The following is an 18416-nucleotide window of genomic DNA, read 5'->3' as shown; positions in this document are numbered from 1 at the left end:
GGGTGTGGGGTGCTGCATTTCTTCTGTACTTCTTAATATCTGCTTCTCACCTCCAGCTTTGTCGGAGGCTCAGGACATCAATCTGCACCTCAAACCTCTCCAGCGCCATTTTGAAGAAATTGAGAGCGTGGAATTTAATGAGGTGAAGCCTCTGATTGCCCCTCTGATGCATGTCCTCTGTTTGGTGTGGGCTCACTCCAAGTACTACAACACCCCGACCCGCATTATCGTCCTTCTGCAAGAAATCTGCAACCTCTTCATCCAGCAGGTGAGTGGCTCTGCATTGCCCCCCTCAGACATAACTCCACATATATATGTCTTACTCTGCGGTCCGTTGTCCTTTGTTGTGAAATATTTTACCATGTAAATGTGATCAGTTTATTGTAAATAATCTTATGAATGTGTGATCATGTGTGTATTTTCTGTATATCATTTGTAATGATACTATATGGCCAGAACTATGTGGACCCCCTCCAAATGATTGAGTTCAGGTGTTTCCAGGGAAGAGTTCTGGTAATTTTACCGTCCACAAAAACATTTTATGGAATTGTGCTCTTCCAAGGAAATCCCTATTCTGTTCCAGCTCCATTTAAGCTTGGTTAAAACCAGTTTGGTGTGGACTTGAAGTTCTGACCCCAACCTTACTGAACACCTTTTGAATGATGTGCAACACCAATTGTGAACCCGGTCTCCTCATCCAACATCAGTACCTGACCTCACAAATGTAGGGGATCCCACCGCACTTTGTTTTGCCTGATGAAGGAACCGGATGCATCCCGAAACATTTCAACACTTGGTGATGTACCTTTACACATGGAATAAAAAGAACTTTGCTTGGACAACCTTTGGAGTGCTGGTGACACTGTTTATCTGTTGTTTATCTGGCCTCACAAATAGGCACAAACATTCACAGACACCCTCCAAAATCTTGTGGAAAGCCTTCTCAGAAGAGTGGAGGGTGTTGTATTGAAAAAGGAGGGCAACTCCATATAAATGCCCGCGGTTTTGGAATGGGATGTCCAATAAAGCTCATATAGGAATGAAGGTCAGGTGTCCACAAACATCTGGCCATACAGTGCAGCCTGTCTCAACCCCTTCACTTCAGAGGAACCGTTAAAATAATTTTCAAGTCTCAGGGAACCCCAGCTAAAGATTCATAGCTTGGTTAGAAAGTTGTTGATACAATAATAAATAAATGATGAATATGTTGTACCTAGACAAGACCTAAAGGTGGTTCATTGTTTATCATCCCATGAATTTGCCAGGTGATGTTGGTCCTGGGACTATGCAGGAACCTTCAGTCAGGAGGTACATTTGCCACTACTTGCTATTCTAAGAACCCCTAGCATACTCTTGAGAGACCCTAGGGTTCCCCAGAGCTCTGGTTGAGAATGGCTGATATATGTATTTTCATAGAGAGCAAGTGTTCATTACATTTGCAGGTTATGATTCACTGCTGCTTAATCCAATTGGTTAGTTTGGTCATAACCCAAGAGACCCTCAGTCTGCCTAGCTTGTTTAACTCAGCAGTTATTTAGCAAGGTATAGAGATATAACAGCCCATACATCATAATTATTTTATCCTGTGGTCCAATGTAGGCTCGAAATTATCTGAACCCAGAAGACCTGCTGAAGGGGGATGTGGAGGAGAGTCTCCCCAGAGTCCAAGAGGTTCTGTCTACACTGCGCTTCCTGATACAAACCTTTGAAGACCAAAGGGAGAAGCTACCCAGCTACTATAAGAATGGGCAAGAGGTGATATCTTGGGACTTTCCATCGATATTGGTCTTTGCAAGGCTAGAAGGTTTCATCAGTAGGCTGGAGACCATCGAGGTGAGCGCAAGAGATGGCTGTGTTGGAATGTTGGGGTTAATGATGGTCTGGGCTATTTTATCAAAGAGGGCAAAAATAAGACACCAACTCAGGCCCACCAGGACAGGAGGAGAAAGCAAGAGACTAACAGGTGATACTATATGGTAAAAATATCTCGCCTACTGGGGATCTAGGGGGCCTGGCAAAGCTGTTCTTCTAACAGAACCTTCTCGTTGTTTGGTTTGTTGGTACAGTTTTAGAAGATCAGCATTATCTTACATTTCCGTGGCAGGATCACACAAGTATCTAAAAATGATGTTTAATTATAATCTGATAGATAAATACTAGATAAATACTGTGACAAAAAAAAGCATCGATTGCTAAAGCTCATCCAGCACGCCCTGTAGGTTGTAAGCTATATGAGGACCCCAGAGTCCCAACAGCTGCGTTCCGAAAGGTGTTTTTGACATGTGATCAGACCAGGCATTGAACATTGCATTGTGGGATAGGGAAGGAAGAGGGCAGGATTGTTTTTGTTTTTTCAGGGGTGACCTAAGCCCAGAAAGTGGGGTGCACTGGACCGGTACAATAAAGGTAAGCATGCTCCCATAATCTGCATGTCACGTACCTGGTTAGAGACTGAACGTGTGAGGAGGCCTCCCTTGCACCTCGTGTCCCGAGGACTCTGAGGTTGGGGACAGAGTCCAAGTAGACAGTGAGTGGCGTGAGTGCCATTGGTGATAACACAGTGCAAGCCGATATCCAGTGATGCTGGTTAAACGAAATCCAAGTAATCGATCCGAGGTCAGATCTAATCGAGCAATCACAGTACAAAGGGGTCAGGCAAAAACAAAGTCCAGTAATCCAATCCGAGGTCAGGGGGCAGGCAGCAAACAAGAATAGTCAGGTCCAATCCGGATTTTAAAGCAAGACAAGAAAAATATAACAGGAATACAGGAACACAGGAGAGCTGAAAGATAATCCAGCAAATATGGTGGTGCTCGAGCACTTCCTGTGCTCCATTTTGGCGCGCTTTTGCACGGCTGGAGGTGATCTTCTGCACATGCGTGGAATAGCACGTTTCTCTCTAGTACGGCAATGTGTGTGGTACCACAGTGTGGTATTGCTCCACCCTTTTGAAACTGACATAAAGGGAAGATGGAGGAGAGACTGGTATAGCCAGGGGTGAAGGGGACGAGCCCCGAAATGCATCAGGAGAGCAGCAGGCTCTGTGCTTGAGGTCTGCCAACCTACAGCTATTGTTGTGGGGTGTAGTAATTGCTTCTGGCTGACTTCACCAAAATGCCTTATCACATGACCTGTCATGTGATTGGACCCTTTTCCTATCCCAGAGAGCACCCTTATGCAGCGAACACTTTGCAGAACACTGCAGGCTATACACAGTATGAATGAAAATGCAGACGCAGTTTCCATCAGAGGGCCGATAGTGATAACTGCTCTGCATGACAGTCAGATATTTGATATGTATGTACCTTTTTATAGTCTGCCTAATCACCTCCTACTTTCATCAGTCAACTTTCAGAGCAGCCACTCCCACTGCATGGCTGATTTCAGTTATGTCCATGACATTGGCTGAATGGAGTTTTGTGACTTTAAGGGAATAGAATCATTAACAAAAAGGTGTTTTATAGATCTGGTTGGAGTTGATCTTCAATGCAGGTTGAAGTCTTCTAAATTTTAGAAAATTGATGCCTTCCCTGGCTGAGTAACCCTTTCCTCCCCGCCAGGCCCGCTCGGCTCGTGTCTTAGCACTCGCCTTAACACAGATAAATCCAATTTACTGCAGAGAAGTAATTACATTCCAGAGGGGGATATCCTCGTCGCTGTGAAGCCGGGAAGGAGGATTAGAAATCATCCCGGCACACGTTTTCTTCTTTTACAGGAATTAGCTGCAGACGACGGTTAAAGCCGAGCGTATTATTTTTAATACTCCATTTAGCTTTCGGTTCTAATGATGAAAATAAATGATCTGACCCATCTGCCAGAGCAGGTGCGAAGAACATGTTATTATCACACGGGTCTATTAAAGCCTGTCATGGGGCGGCGGCGGAGCTGGAGTAGTGGATAGCTCTTCTCGGTTTATTAAATGGAAAAATACATGATGGATAGATAGTTGTCATCTATTGCAATCCTGGTAACATTCGTCACAGTTTTCCTGTGGCTTGTTTTTATATTAATACTTCCTTTTTTGTCACATATTTGGATGTAACTAAAGCCAAAACTTTGATATATATATTGAGTGTTGAAAGGTTAGAACCCTTGTCAGGGTGTTATTGCCTGTAAATGAATCTGAGGTTGAATTGCCCCGCTACAAACTAATTGCTAGTGCAGAGGCGTGGCTTAAATAGGAAGTTCAAGGGAGGAGCAAGGAGTTCAGCAGAAACTTTGAGGATTACACAGGAGATCAGGCAAGGAGCTATCCAAGGTTCCAAGGTGGCTCAGCAGGTAGAACCACTGCCAGCTACAGCATCGGCCCTGGGTTCACATCCGGTTCCTGACATGAAGACAAGATAGTAAGGAGGGCCTACAATCCAATCCAAAAGGCCATAAGTGTAACCCGCTGGGGAGATTCACCCTCTATTTGTCCTAGTGGCCATTGTCCTCAATCCCTGCACCAAAGCCACTAACTGTCATTGACCTGATGCCATTATGTGGTTTAGTTATATCTACCAGAATGTGAAATACAGGTCTTGGGTAAAATGACTTTTTCAAATAAACCCGTCAGACCCGGCCAGTTCAAGGTGACCAACACTGATGAAGAAAAAATACAAGCGGAATGCACCCCCATTGATTCAGAGACAACTCAGCTGAAGTTATACACTGAGTGGCCAGATTATTATGACCACCTGACGTTTGTAGGTAAATTAGCTATAATTTGGCGCTGAAGTTGCTAGAGGGCCAGACCATTATAAATAGGGAAGCAGGTTGGTTACCACGACAGTAGAAGTGATTTGTTTCTGAAGATACGGGGAAACAACGCGATGTAACAGCCTTTGAACGTGGGATGATTGTTGGCGCTCGGAGCCATGGAGCGAGTATCAGCAAAACAGCAGAATTCGTTAAATGTTCAAGAGCAGCTGTTAAAGTGTTTAAAGACTGGACTGTCAGCCGAAAATCTGGGTCTGAACGTGCGAATTGTGGCCGTCAGCGACCAGTCAATGTTAGGGCAGAACGGAGAGTGGCAAGACTGGTACAAGACAACAGAAGGGTAACAGTGCCGTGTCAGATTCCTCGCATCACCTTTCATCATCTCGTGGAGTCACGAGGCGGCCCAACCAAGTACTGATGGTGTGGTAATAATAACCTGGCCACTCAATGTATGTCAGTGTATAATCTGGCCACTCAGTGGCCACTCTAGCTTGCTCCTCCCCCCCCCCCCCCTTCTGCTTTCGATCCTTCCTATTGGTCCTTTAATGTGATGTGCAGCTAGACAAACCAATGCAGAGACTTCAGAGGTTAGGAAAGGGGGTGGGACCAACATTTTTTTTAGAGGAATGGTTGGAAATTTCATACGACTTCAGCTGCCTGAAGATGAGCTCTGCTTATGCATTTTCACATCACATGTTCAGATTGAATAGTCTGGGTTTTTGACAGGTCCACTTTAAATGTGTTCCATCTTCTTGGCTGCTCCCAGAGTTACGGCTCCGTAGGTTTTCGAGTTAGTGTTTTGTTTTATTCCCTTCCTGCAGCCCTCGTTCTGCTGCAGGAGTGAGTCTCCTCTTGCAGTTAAAATAATGGACAGTATTAGCGGGAACATTCTGCTCCCTCGCAGGAACACCGACAGAATACAAAACTTTATCGATTTCTTTTCTGTCTCCCGTAACCCCTTCCTGGCTTTCTGCTGGCCCGAGCTAACCGAAAAGAAAGAGAAACTCTATTAGTCCAAAGGCAAACCCAAGAGTGAGTTTAGTGAGTGCCTGAATCTGTCTACAGCTCACCGCACACGCTACAGTCTGATTGCGCAATCACTTTTGGGTCTACCTGCAACTATGTTGCGCAAGGGTCTGCCTGACTGGATACGGATTGATTGGATAGATTAGTTAGGCTGTCATTTTACGTAGTTTTGGTACTTCTAAAATTGATTGCACAGTCAGAATGTCATGTCTATGGTGACCCTATCGGGCCTGTCCAGATTGGTAGACACAGGCCAATGCCTAAGGAGGCAGATTACACAACGTTTTAGCCATAGAATATATTACTTGCAGGTCTTCAGGCAGGAACAACATGAGAAAACTTCACAATTCACCACGACGGATGATACTTAATTTGTATTGCCTGGCAGTGATATCCAACTCCGCTTTTGTTGTAAAACAATAAAGAAAGAGGAACTTTACCCTTATCTTCAAAATGACAGCAAGGGCCCCTTTAGAAATGTTTAGTGATGACGATCTACAAAACAGGCACCTCTAGATCATTGCCGGCTTTTTATTCTTAGCATATCTTATTTTTCTTTTCTTCCCTAGTCTTCTCACAGCGGCCATTTTTACTAAGGGCAGATTAATATATCTTCATTAGCTTCCTGGAACCCTGGCACATGTGACTAGGGCATGTGACCATGCACATCATCTCAGGGGAGGAAAATGCCTTTCCCTGAGATCTCGTGAGATTACAGATGAGATTTCCCAGCAATGCTCTGCTGATGTAACCTTCCCTGCATGCAATGCTTGGGCACAGATGACATCATTTGTGCCAAAGAGGACCAGGAAGTAGAAATGCTGTCCTTGTAAATAAAAGAAAACTATGTTTGTTTAACTAATGAAAGTGAGATGAGTTCATATCCGCATGCAGAGCTGAATGCTGGTGCGATTTTTAGTGAAACGGGGGGAAAGGTTCACTTTAACATTATTATTATTTGTATTTATATTATTCAGATAAAAGTCTTAATGTCTCCCTAAAGTCTTTTTTTACTTCTTGCCTCAAAGCAAATGTAAACCCAATCACTAAAATCTCTTTTACTTGTTTGTCCAGTTAGTCATTACATCTACTTTAATTTGGTATTACAAAGAATTATACTTCATGCAAGGGTCGGCAGCCTTTTGACCGCGATCTACCCATCATTCGTGGCAAGTGATGGGTAGAACAATGGTAATGCAGAGCTGAAGGAAGTTCTAGGCTCCTTCTAGGCTCCTTCTTGACTCTGCATTACATACTCCTGCACTCTGTGTTCCATACTACTGGTCCCTAAACTCTGCATTCCATACTACTGACCTCTGGACTCTGCGTTATATGCTCCTGACTCCTTCACTCTGTGTTACTTACTCCTGACCCCTGAACTTTGCATTACTACTGATCCCTAAACTCTGCATTACTTACTACTGACCTCTACACATTGCAGTCCATACTACTGACCTCTACACATTGCAGTCCATACTACTGACCTCTGAACTCTGCAGCCCATACTACTGAACTCTGGACTCTTTGTTACATACTTCTGACTCCTACACTCTTTGTTACATACTACTGATCTTTGAGCTCTGCGTTACTTTCTTTTGACCCCTGTACTTATCATTCCACACTACTGACCTCTGAACTCTGCATTACTTTCTACTGATCCCTGTGCTCTGCATTCCATGCTACTGACCTCTGCACTCTGTGTTACATACTACTGAGCTCTGCAGCCCATACTACTGACCTCTGAATGCTGCAGTCCATACTACTGACCTCTGGAGACTCTGTTACATACTCCTGACTCCTACACTCTGTCTTACATACTCCTGATCTCTGAGCTCTGCGTTACTTTCTACTGATCCCTGCGCTCTGCATTCCATGCTACTGACCTCTGCAGTCCATACTACTGACCTCTGAATGCTGCAGTCCATACTACTGACCTCTGGAGACTCTGTTGCATACTCCTGACTCCTACACTCTGTCTTACGTACTACTGATCTCTGAGCTCTGCGTTACTTTCTACTGATCCCTGCACTCTGCATTCCATACTACTGACCTCTACACTCTGCGGTTAATTCTACTAGCCTTTGCACCCTGTGTTACATATTCCTGACCCCTGCACTCTGTGTTAAATACTACTGACCTCTCTGAACTCCGCATTACTTATTCCTGACCCCTGAACATTTTACACCTTCCATACGTTTTACTGGGGTGTTGCTAGGAAAAAAAAGAAAAAGTGTACTGCGCCCTGGTGATCTTTGATCTCTTCTATGATGTTGATGGTAGATCTCCATTCAGTTCACAGAAAGTTGTATTCTGATTGGTTTCTTTAGATTAATACTTTGCACGTCTTTGTCTTCAGCTGACGATGATGTCCTCTCGCCTTCGCATGCTGTCCCCTCGTGCTGATCAGTGTTTTGTCTCTACAGGGTTTGTTACTCGCAGCGCTGGACATGATAAAACTGGAGAAAATCGAGTTCGGAGGGGTTAAGGGAAAAGTTTTAAGTCAGACAGTGGCGGATATGTACCAGGAGTTTCAGGAAATGTACAAAGTGTTCTCTGACAAGACCTACGACTGCTTGGACAACGAGAACAAGGTATTACGTCTGCTCACAGCATCCATACATCCCCCTCAGGATGGTGAATGGTGGGACATCTGTCCAGATCAGAACCTCTGTAGATCCTCTCCACATATTCCTTCCCTTTCCTCCAAGGAAGGATCAGTAACCTTAAAGTGTGTTTCCAACTAAAACTTTTTTTTTCCTCAGTTTTGGGTGGAATAGGAAGGGATCTGAACCTCTTTCAGGTATGTACCTGCTATCCAGGGCTCCGTTACGGAGATTCCCCTCACTTCCTGTGCTGCTGAAAACATTTTTTAATATTTAGCCCTCTCCGGTCCTCGTTTCAGGCCCAAATCTGCCGGTGTTCTATCAAAGTTTGTGACTACGTTGGAATGTGTGACCAGTGACGGGGTCACACATTCAAAAGTAATCCCGCCCAGTTTTACAGTGATGGAATGTGTGACCGCCCATTAGGTCAAGCATTCCAACGGTTTGTCAGCTGTTCCAGGGCAGATCGGCTCACTGTGCATGTGCTGTTGAGATCCATCCAGCTGCGTGAGTGACAGCGGGCTCTGCCTATCTAGAGGCAGAGCCAGCTGTGCCCTTCCCTACCCCATCCGTTTCTCCAGTCAGCGCTGGAGGATCGGAGTGGGGGGAGGGGGGGTAATGCCTGCGGGGAGCAGTGACTGACAGTCACGGCTCTCTGCAGGGAGATGATCGGAAAGTGAGCGAGCGATGGTATGTGTTCGCTCACTTCCCGATCTATAGAGCCGACCTGTGACAGTTTCATTGTCACACGCCGGCTCAAACTATGTGGTTGAGTGAAAATCACTTGCCTCATAGTTCTCCATTAAAGGTATAATTTTTAATGCAAGCAGTGGAAGTATCTGAGTTTGATTGGTAGCAACGTCTTGCAATTTTGTGCAGCAGAGTTCAGACAGGGAGAGAGAGAAGCAGTACAAGGAGCCAATAGGTTGAGCTGCAGTGCTCCAGTGCGAACAAGGAGCATACTGATTGGAAAAGAGAGTAACAGAAAGATGAGCTCATTAGTCCACTGCTCCTCTTTTCACTGTCCAGTCACAGGCTGGGGAGGGACCGGACCTGAAAGTTTTACTGAAACGCAGCAGAGTTCAAATCAAGTCTCCTGCCCTGCCAGTCAGGGCTGTGCTGCCTGGCAGAGCCGTGTAAATCTCAGAACTTGATTGACAAGTTTTGGCAGGCAAAACAGCGCCCATATATGTATTTTAATGTGTGTACCCAGCTGATTGCCCGGAGTTCAGCTTTAAACTTCTGCATTCCCTCTCCCAGTACTATTATGCAGAGGAAGGTAATATAAAGACAGGTTTCAGGTATTTTTACTAGCCGTAATTTAAAAATGGATAAATACACAATAAAGTTAGATTGTGATCTTCTTTTTCTATCTGCTTGGCATTCGTCTCTTGAAATTCAGCACGTGGCTCCTCTGGGCAGTCGGGGCTACAGAATCCTCCAGCACGTCCAGCAGCAGCAATGTACGTGGTTCCTTTCCACATGTAGCGTGTCAGATGGACACAAGGGGTCGGACGTGACAGTCTCTGGGCTCCTCAGACGGTAATTTAACTCCGTCTTAGAGCCTTGTTGCTGAGCAGACTACCTGCCAATCATCAGCACTTCCCAGAATTAGGGGGGCTTTCAGAGCGGGGGGCCATCCTTTGAGCTGCATGTGCTACGGATGACCCTCTGCGGCGGAGTGCGATCAATCTCCTCGCCCTTGACAGGACCGGCTGATTATTATTCCTCCAGTCATCTGTTGCGAGGGCTTAATTAGCCAGCTAATCAAAGTTTTTATTAGACTGATATCCAAACCCTTAAAGGATGAGATTGTTTCATGTTCTGCCAGAGGCTGCACATCAGAGCGCGCGGCGATCTGTTAGCGAGAAGGCCCGTCACCTTGACAAACGAGGGCCGAACTTACCACGCAAACTGAATTTAAGGCCTCAATACATAATAACAAGAAATAAAATATCAGATTTTCAGGTGAGACGCCGTATATAACCATCCAGAGACTACAGACTTCAGAGTTTGTGCAGGATCAGGCGACGATTGTTGTGTCTGCGGCTAACAGCAAGCATTCTGGCTAGGAATAGTAGATCTGCCAGGCTGTATTTTTGTAGATGTTTTAAGAAGAACACCAGCCAACAATAAGGAGATAAAAATGAATAGCCCCATTAAAAGACGAAGACACAAACCTTATTCACCTTTAGTCCAGAGATTTTTCCCTGCAGTACTTTTTTTCTGCCACCAGATGGCCTCAGTCTGATGGTCAGCATCATTCAACCCACTTCCAGGTCATCCCGGACATGCCCCCAGGGCAGTGACTGGACAGTGAAAGGTGAATCAGCACAGTGATATCTACCTTCCATATTCAACCCACTTCCAGGTCATCCCGGACATGCCCCCAGGGCAGTGACTGGACAGTGAAAGGTGAATCAGCACAGTGATATCTACCTTCCATATTCAACCCACTTCCAGGCCATCCCGGACATGCCCCCAGGGCAGTGACTGGACAGTGAAAGGAGAAGCAGCACAGTGATATCTACGTTCCATATTCAACCCACTTCCAGGTCAACCTGGACATGCTTCCAGCCAGTGACTGGACAGTGAAAGGTGAAGCAGCACAGTGATATCTACCTTCCATATTCAACCCACTTCCAGGTCATCCCGGACATGCCCCCAGGGCAGTGACTGGACAGTGAAAGGAGAAGCAGCACAGTGATATCTACGTTCCATATTCAACCCACTTCCAGGTCAACCTGGACATGCTTCCAGCCAGTGACTGGACAGTGAAAGGTGAAGCAGCACAGTGATATCTACCTTCCATATTCAACCCACTTCCAGGCCATCCTGGACATGCCCCCAGCCAGTGACTGGACAGTGAAAGGAGAAGCAGCACAGTGATCTCTACCTTCCATATTCAACCCACTTCCAGGCCATCCTGGACATGCCCCCAGCCAGTGACTGGACAGTGAAAGGAGAAGCAGCACAGTGATCTCTACCTTCCATATTCAACCCACTTCCAGGCCATCCTGGACATGCCCCCAGCCAGTGAAAGGAGAAGCAGCACAGTGATCTCTACCTTCCATATTCAACCCACTTCCAGGCCATCCTGGACATGCCCCCATCCAGTGACTGGACAGTGAAAGGAGAAGCAGCACAGTGATCTCTACCTTCCATATTCAACCCACTTCCAGGCCATCCTGGACATGCCCCCAGCCAGTGACTGGACAGTGAAAGGTGAAGCAGCACAGTGATCTCTACCTTCCGTAGCCCAATATCACTGCTACTTTCACAGCAGCACTAGAGGCACCGGCCGAGCCCGTTTTGCTCTAGCATCCGCAGTTATTCACAGACAAAAAGTCTGGTCGCACTCCTCAAGCTTTACTGAAAAATGCATTATAGCACACAGGTACACATTGTCCCGGCATGGATCCTCCTCACCCGATCATTAGCTTTGTCATACAACTAGCACAGTGATCTTTTTTATCCTTCCTCAGAGTTTCTTCTTATGAAACTGATTGTCTCTTTTGCATATTTAAAGGAGAAGTATGAGGTGAGAGATTTCCACTCATCCTCATAGTTCGAGCCGACGTGTGACAATGAAACTGTCACAGGTCGGCTCAATAGATCGGGACGTGAGCAAACACCTACGCGCCGAGATCACTTCTCGATCATCTCCCTGTAGAGAGCCATGACTGTCAGTCACGGCTCCCTGCAGGGATTCCCCCCTCCCCTCTCCGATCCTCCAGCGCTGACTGGCGGACCGGACGGGGGAGGGGGCGGGCACAGCTGGCTCTGCCTCTCGATAGGCAGAGCCGGCTGTCACTCACGCAACTGGGTGGATCTCGACAGTAATGTCGGGATCCGTCCCGGCTGCTGCGGTCTCATTATATAGAGAGCGGTAGCTCACGATATACTGAGCTTCGGGTCACGGAAGGAGGCTAGTACATGTCCTCCCGTGACCCTTAAGAGAACTATGGGGAACACTTACCTAAAAGTTCTCTTTTAATTTAAATTAATTGTGCCGTTTCTAGCCCTGATGAGTACAGCGACCATGTTTTGGCTTCTTCTACATTGGCGTAAATGCTTTCAGACTTTAGACCAGGGATGGACAAATTCCAGGAGCCAGGTGGCCAATGCTCTATGTACAGCTGGCACCCGAAGTTTGAGGTTTTCTGTGGTTATTGTCAATAGGGCTGGCTGCTAAAAATCCTCCCGACTCCCGTATTGGACAGACTGGCTCCTGAATTCCATAATAATGTATCCACCTGATGGAGACGATTGTTGTGGAGCTCTCCTTCTTCTGTCTCCTATCTTTTTACTTTCGTCTGCGTCCCGTCAGATATTTCGTCTTACTTCCTGTCTAATGAAACTTCAATCACAGAAAGCAAGGGGAAGTCTTTCTAACCCAGCCCCGCATAGCAGTGGAAACCTGAAAGGGGTTCTACTCCGTTCAAAACTAAAAAAAGGCTGGACAAACGCTTTAAGAGTAATGGCGGCCATAGACATTTGATGACAATCTGCAGGATATGCAGGAGGTGATACCTTGTAAAAAAACAATTGAAATGGACCATTGGCTGTAGCCCAATCTGCGTGTAATTGGCCATGTGTGGGGTGCACATCACTTACTATCCAATCCCTACTTGTTCAGAGGAAAGATCTGTTCAACGAAAACGTCATCATGAATATGGCGATCATTCATTCATTCATTATCCCCTACACTCCCCAAGGTGGACAGACAGGCAGAACGTTCAGACTGTACACATTGGACCACATTGTCTGTGGTCATCTTACAGGCTTCTGGATGTTGCGGCGGAGTTTAGTTCTGACAAGTTGTGTGCTTTTTACTCTCACTGACCCTCATGTTGTTTCACCTCGTTAGGAGTTTGAAGAGGACGTCGCGGATTTTCAGATGAGCGTTCAGGACATGGACAGACGTCTGGGCACCTTGTTCTGCCTGGCGTTCGATGACACCTCAGGCCTGGAGCACTCCTTCAGGGTATGTAGCACGTCCTCGAGGAAGGACAGGTATAATCATGTAGCAGATGTCTAATGCCATATAAATGCCTCTCTCCACAGACTCTGATTCTGCTCAAGCAGTGGTGTAACACGTGAAAGAGAAATCCTCCATGATGTTCATATTGAAGTGACACTAAACTCAGGAGTTAAAGGAGAACTATGAGGGGAGTGCTTTTCACTCACCTCATAGTTCTAGCCGACCTGTGACAATGAGACTGTCACAGGTCGGCTCAGTAGATCGGGAGGTGAGCGAACACATTCCGGCGTTCGCTCACCTCTCGATCCTGCCATGGCTCTCTGCCGTGACAGGGGGAGGGGCTGGATTCCCCTCTCCCCGCTCCGATCTGCCAGCGCTGACTGGCGGAACGGATGGGGAAGGGGGCGGGTAAAGTTGGCTCTGCCTCTAGATAGGCAGAGCCCGCTGTCAGTCACGCAGCTGGGCGGATCCCGGCATCTACGTCGGGATCCTCTCCGGCTGCAGCTTCTCAGTATACCGCGAGCTGTAGCTCCCTATATACTGAGCCTAGGGTGATGGGAGGACGCTAGTTTGTGTCCTCCCGTTACCCTAAGGAGAACTATGGGGGAAAACACTGACCCCATAGTTCTCCTCGAAGTCCTAAAAATACATTCAAGTCCCTTCACTATTAACAGCATTGGGGGACTTGAAGGTTCACAACCTGAGCCAGCACTACAGGAAGAGGCACTCAGCTGCAAAGGGAAGTTCTCCCCAGGCATGAGAAGAGATGAGGATTTAAAAGGAAGAGCAGCAAAGAGAAGGGAAACTAACGTGGATTACAGTAAGGCGCACATTACAGTATTGGTTTATGTTAAAAAATCTGAGGGTTTAATGTCACTTTAACTCCTGAATTTAGTGTCACTTTAGGTAAAAGAGCATTTGTTTATGTATAAAGGAACTATATATCCATTTTGAGAAAAGACTGAGATTTCGCACACGAGCACTCTCACCTCTCCTTTAGTCTCGCAACTTCAGGATATCTGCTAACCTTTAATAGAGTTACAATATCCCATTCGCTAGACCTGCATACATCATTGCTACATCACCTCCTTTCTTATCCTATATATCAAAACGTAATGCACCGCAATAAACTTCAGAATGGATGTTTTAGACATAACTCTGTGGTATGTTTTATTCTGTTCTCTGCAATTGCATATTTTAAAGTGTCAACCACAAATATCTTCGACATATATGTTTTTTTTTGGCAGGCTTAAAGGGAAACATAACTTTTCATATAGAAGAGCTACAGTCATACCTCAGCTCCCCCCTCCACCCCCACCCTCCGTGCAATGAGAAGCTTTGCCTAGCGCTGTCCTAGCACTCATATAAATATAATTATGGTTAGTATTATTTTTGCTACTAAGACTATAACGTTTATCCCCAGCTCTGCTCCCTTGTAGGTACTGACTATGCTGACCATTCTCCTGTTGTCTGTCCTCAGTGGACACTGCAAGAGTTAGCCGGGGGGAGCCCTTATCAAAATTTTGCTATGGGGTCCCATGATTCGTAGTTACAACCCTGCGCACTAGTAGCCTTGTTATCTAACCTGTAGCTTTTTAAAAAACCTTAAAATGGTCACTGAAATACCGGAATTAACTCCATTTTTTTTTTATAGGTCTGCGATATTTTTCCCAACCTTCTTGGGTGGAGGAGAGGGGGCACCCTTAGGGCATTTGTGCTCCTTCTTGTTGACATACAGTACATTGAGTTCACTTTCAATGCATCCAAGGACCAAAAAAAACCCATATTGAAATAACCATTTTACTTCCCAACAAGGCAGGACATGTGTTCTTTATTACAATTGGCATGCTGAGGGGCAGGGGCACTTTCTAAGTCTGCGTACACATTGGGGAACCATTGACCATGAAGGGCAACGCACACTAACACACATACACAGCCTCTTATTTTACCTCGTGTCAATGCTTATTTGTTGATAATGAGGTCTGATGATTCCCAATTAGTGGGAAGAATATGGGGAGTTGTAGTGAACACAGTACCATCCTCATTTCTCCACAGTGTGCAAGTAAGCTTCAAAACAATCAGATTAAACAATCAGTTCTAGGCACACAGCAGGCCATTATAAATCGCCCTTAGACTCTATTAACAGAAGGTCATAAGACCTCTAGCAATATCATAAGTCCTGCTTGGTTTAGGGTCTGCACAACCTGCTAATGAGGCTGGCCATAAACAATACTTGGCAGAGCCTGGAAAGCCCGAAACTTTTAATACAGCCCCATTGTAAATAGTCATTAAAACAGTCCAGGTAAGGTTAAAAGCAAATACACATACTGGTCTGGTTTGTTTTGAACTACGAGAACAAAAATCTTTTTATATTTCCGTAATTCTGGCTATGATGGAATGGGATCAAAAAAACGTGACTAGGCCAATGTATAAGAAAATAACAATCAGGTAGATATCAAACCTGTTAAAAAATGCACAGCTGGTGAATTGGCCACATTAAATCTCCTAAGCAAGATTTGCCAAAATTCAGAGTTCTATGCCTAAGTAAATTGAGATTTGCTCTCCTGTCATGTGGTCGGGGGCGGGGGGAGGTTTATAGAATGTACATAACATCTTGTACAATTGTTATGAACAAGAGGGTCTCATAGTCTGTGTGCTTTTCTTTCCAGCTGGTGGATATGTTCGGAAGTCTCCTGGACCGTCCGCTGATAGCGCAGGATGCGTTTGATAAGTACCCCCTGCTTGTTTCCATGTTTGACCAGGAGCTGGACGACGCGAAGGCCATCTTTGACCATCACATGATGGAAGACGTGGAGCAAGGTACATTCAGCTCCGTGTCCACAATGATATATCTCTCATTACAAAAAGGTGTAAAATGTTCCAGACCCACGCATAACCTTCTCCTTGCTCACAGGATATCATCACATACATACGAATATGCCGCTGGTGGCTGGTAACCTGAACTGGGCCAATGAACTGAGAGAGAGACTGCAAATCCCTTACAGCAACTTCCGGCACATCACACACCCGTGAGTCCTCTTCATATCGCCCTGTTTATGGACAGGCAGACGAGTAAACGTCGCTACGCTAGAGAGGACACGGCAGTTATTTAGTGCTGCTCGGTGTTGTCAGATTTTGCACAGATGAAGTCGGTTTGTTTTATTTTATAGAATGACTAATGTTTTGTTTCAGGACCGATGACTTTGTAGCAGGGAGATGCAGCAGGTACAGATCTCTCAGCTTGTTTTCTCTGGCGTGTTGTAGCTGAATACAGATTTGCTGCTATAACTGACTCCAGTGTTCTTCTACACCGCTACCAATCACTGGTGCGCCACGGTCATCAGCAGCTGCATTGGGCCGGCTGTTTTGTAGCTTCCAAACCCTGCAAATAGTCATTGTCTAGTGACTGGTCTCCAAATCCGTTGGAGCTTCTGTGCTATAGACCTTTTATTGACTTGTGATTCATTTTTTTTTCTAGCATCAAAAACATTGAGGAGACCAATTGTATAGCAGATACACATCGCTGCTACGAAATTGCCAATGTGACATGGGCCATTCACTTTACTGGGAAGCTGGGCCTTCCCTCAACACCTCAAAGTAAGGCTACAGCTTCTAAGGCTGGCTGAGTCCTGGATATCGAAGGATTGAATGTCCAAACCCAAGAGCAAGAATATAATATGTTGCTAGCTTTCGAGCCCTTCAATGTGGTGTTGGCATCTCATGAGACTGCTTACAAACTCCCTGTCAGCCCCAGATGTCCAGCCCCTAGTGTGATCTCTGGGCCCCATCTCTGCCCACAAGCCAGGAGGCATAATGAGGCAGCGTGAGGCTATTGCCTCAGGTGGCATCTCTTTGGGTTACATGGGGGGGCAGCAGGCAGAGCCGCATGGCCGCTCTGTTGCGCAATGTTTGCAGTGTGCCTGCTGCCCCCTTTTTAGCCAGAGCATCCCAGGTTGCTAAGAGCTGGGCTGGGAGATGTATAAAGGCCGTGACACACTGCAGGCAAAGCAGCGCGGAGCGGTGGCGTGCTGCCTTTGCGAGCAGTGTGTCATGTCATTTTCTCCTGGGCACCTCAGCTGGTGAGAGCTCGCGGAGCTGAGCGTGCCGAGATCAACAATTCCAACTTCAGCCAATCGGCTCGCGCAAATAAACCAGCGCGTCGGTATGCGACAGCTGGCTGGTTGTTACGGACGAGCCGATTGGCTGAAGTTGCAGTCAATCATCTGACTGCAGTCAGCTCACACACTGCACGCAAAGCTCCGTGCCGGATAGTTTTGCTTCGCTCTGCACGGCTTCGCGTGCAGTGTGTCACGGCCTTAAGGGCCATACACATGTCCAGGCCCAGCACTTAGCAACTTCGGACGCTCTGGCTGGTGTCCCGTTTAGCTCCTGGCAACCAGTGACGTCGCTGGTTGCCAGATGATGCAAAGTTCAAACCCCCTACCCCCCGGGTTAGTGTGCACCACCAGCAACCGCCCCCCCCCAACACTTCATGGCTATTGATGCCATGGCCACAAGCACACAGATAAGTCCAAAAGAAAGGCCACACTCCCTCATGTCTGCAGTTATTCAAAACTGGCACGTTTCACCCATCCTATTGGGGCTTCCTCCTAGAGTTGTATGATTCTCTGCCCATGCTCTGTTAACGAGGGATGAAACGCATCAGTGTATTAGGAAGTGGAGTATTCTGCTTGTATGGAATTTAAGTTGGGGGAATCTGCAGACAGAGAAAATTGCATCCTTCTCTTAGATGATTTGGTTGCATCCGCTCTCTCTTTTTTTTCAAGGGTTTTTCTTTTTCACCTGGTGATCCCACCAGTAACACACTTCCATTCTTAGGTTGACAATGCTTATTCATGATACTGTATTTATGGAGGAGGAGCTTCTTTCCACCCTAGTACAGGAAGTCTGCTAGTACTACAAACACCTCCCCTCATGCCGATGTCTGTAACCGAGAAGCCGTAGGTGTACAGTGTGTGGGCCACAGACCAGAGCTACAGACACGGTGTCGTCACCTGCAGTGTGGCAGTACTGGAGCCATATCATTACCCATTGGCTGTGTCATTTGGAGTCTGTTATCTCTTGACGTGCTCTAAGTAAAT

At 46.3% G+C, this 18416-nt stretch overlaps 1 protein-coding gene across 1 annotated transcript in view; it reads left to right on the top strand.

Annotated features, from left to right (window-relative positions):
* The window catches only part of LOC108801457 (dynein beta chain, ciliary-like), a 32451-nt gene extending 16104 nt beyond the window's left edge, over positions 1–16347 (top strand). Inside the window, exons 5-10 of the mRNA XM_018573346.1 lie at positions 57–268; positions 1600–1833; positions 8151–8318; positions 13201–13317; positions 15984–16134; positions 16229–16347. Coding sequence (XP_018428848.1) covers positions 57–268; positions 1600–1833; positions 8151–8318; positions 13201–13317; positions 15984–16134; positions 16229–16347 — 1001 coding nt within the window. The remainder of the gene's footprint in view (positions 1–56; positions 269–1599; positions 1834–8150; positions 8319–13200; positions 13318–15983; positions 16135–16228) is intronic.
* Positions 16348–18416: the final 2069 nt, after the last annotated feature.

The sequence above is a fragment of the Nanorana parkeri genome, unplaced genomic scaffold (assembly GCF_000935625.1).
Source record: "Nanorana parkeri isolate BGI_ZX_2015 unplaced genomic scaffold, ASM93562v1 scaffold47, whole genome shotgun sequence".
Taxonomy (NCBI): Eukaryota; Metazoa; Chordata; class Amphibia; order Anura; family Dicroglossidae; genus Nanorana; species Nanorana parkeri.
The sequence above is the reverse complement of the archived record's forward strand: the minus strand, read 5'-3'. Positions and strand labels throughout refer to the sequence as shown.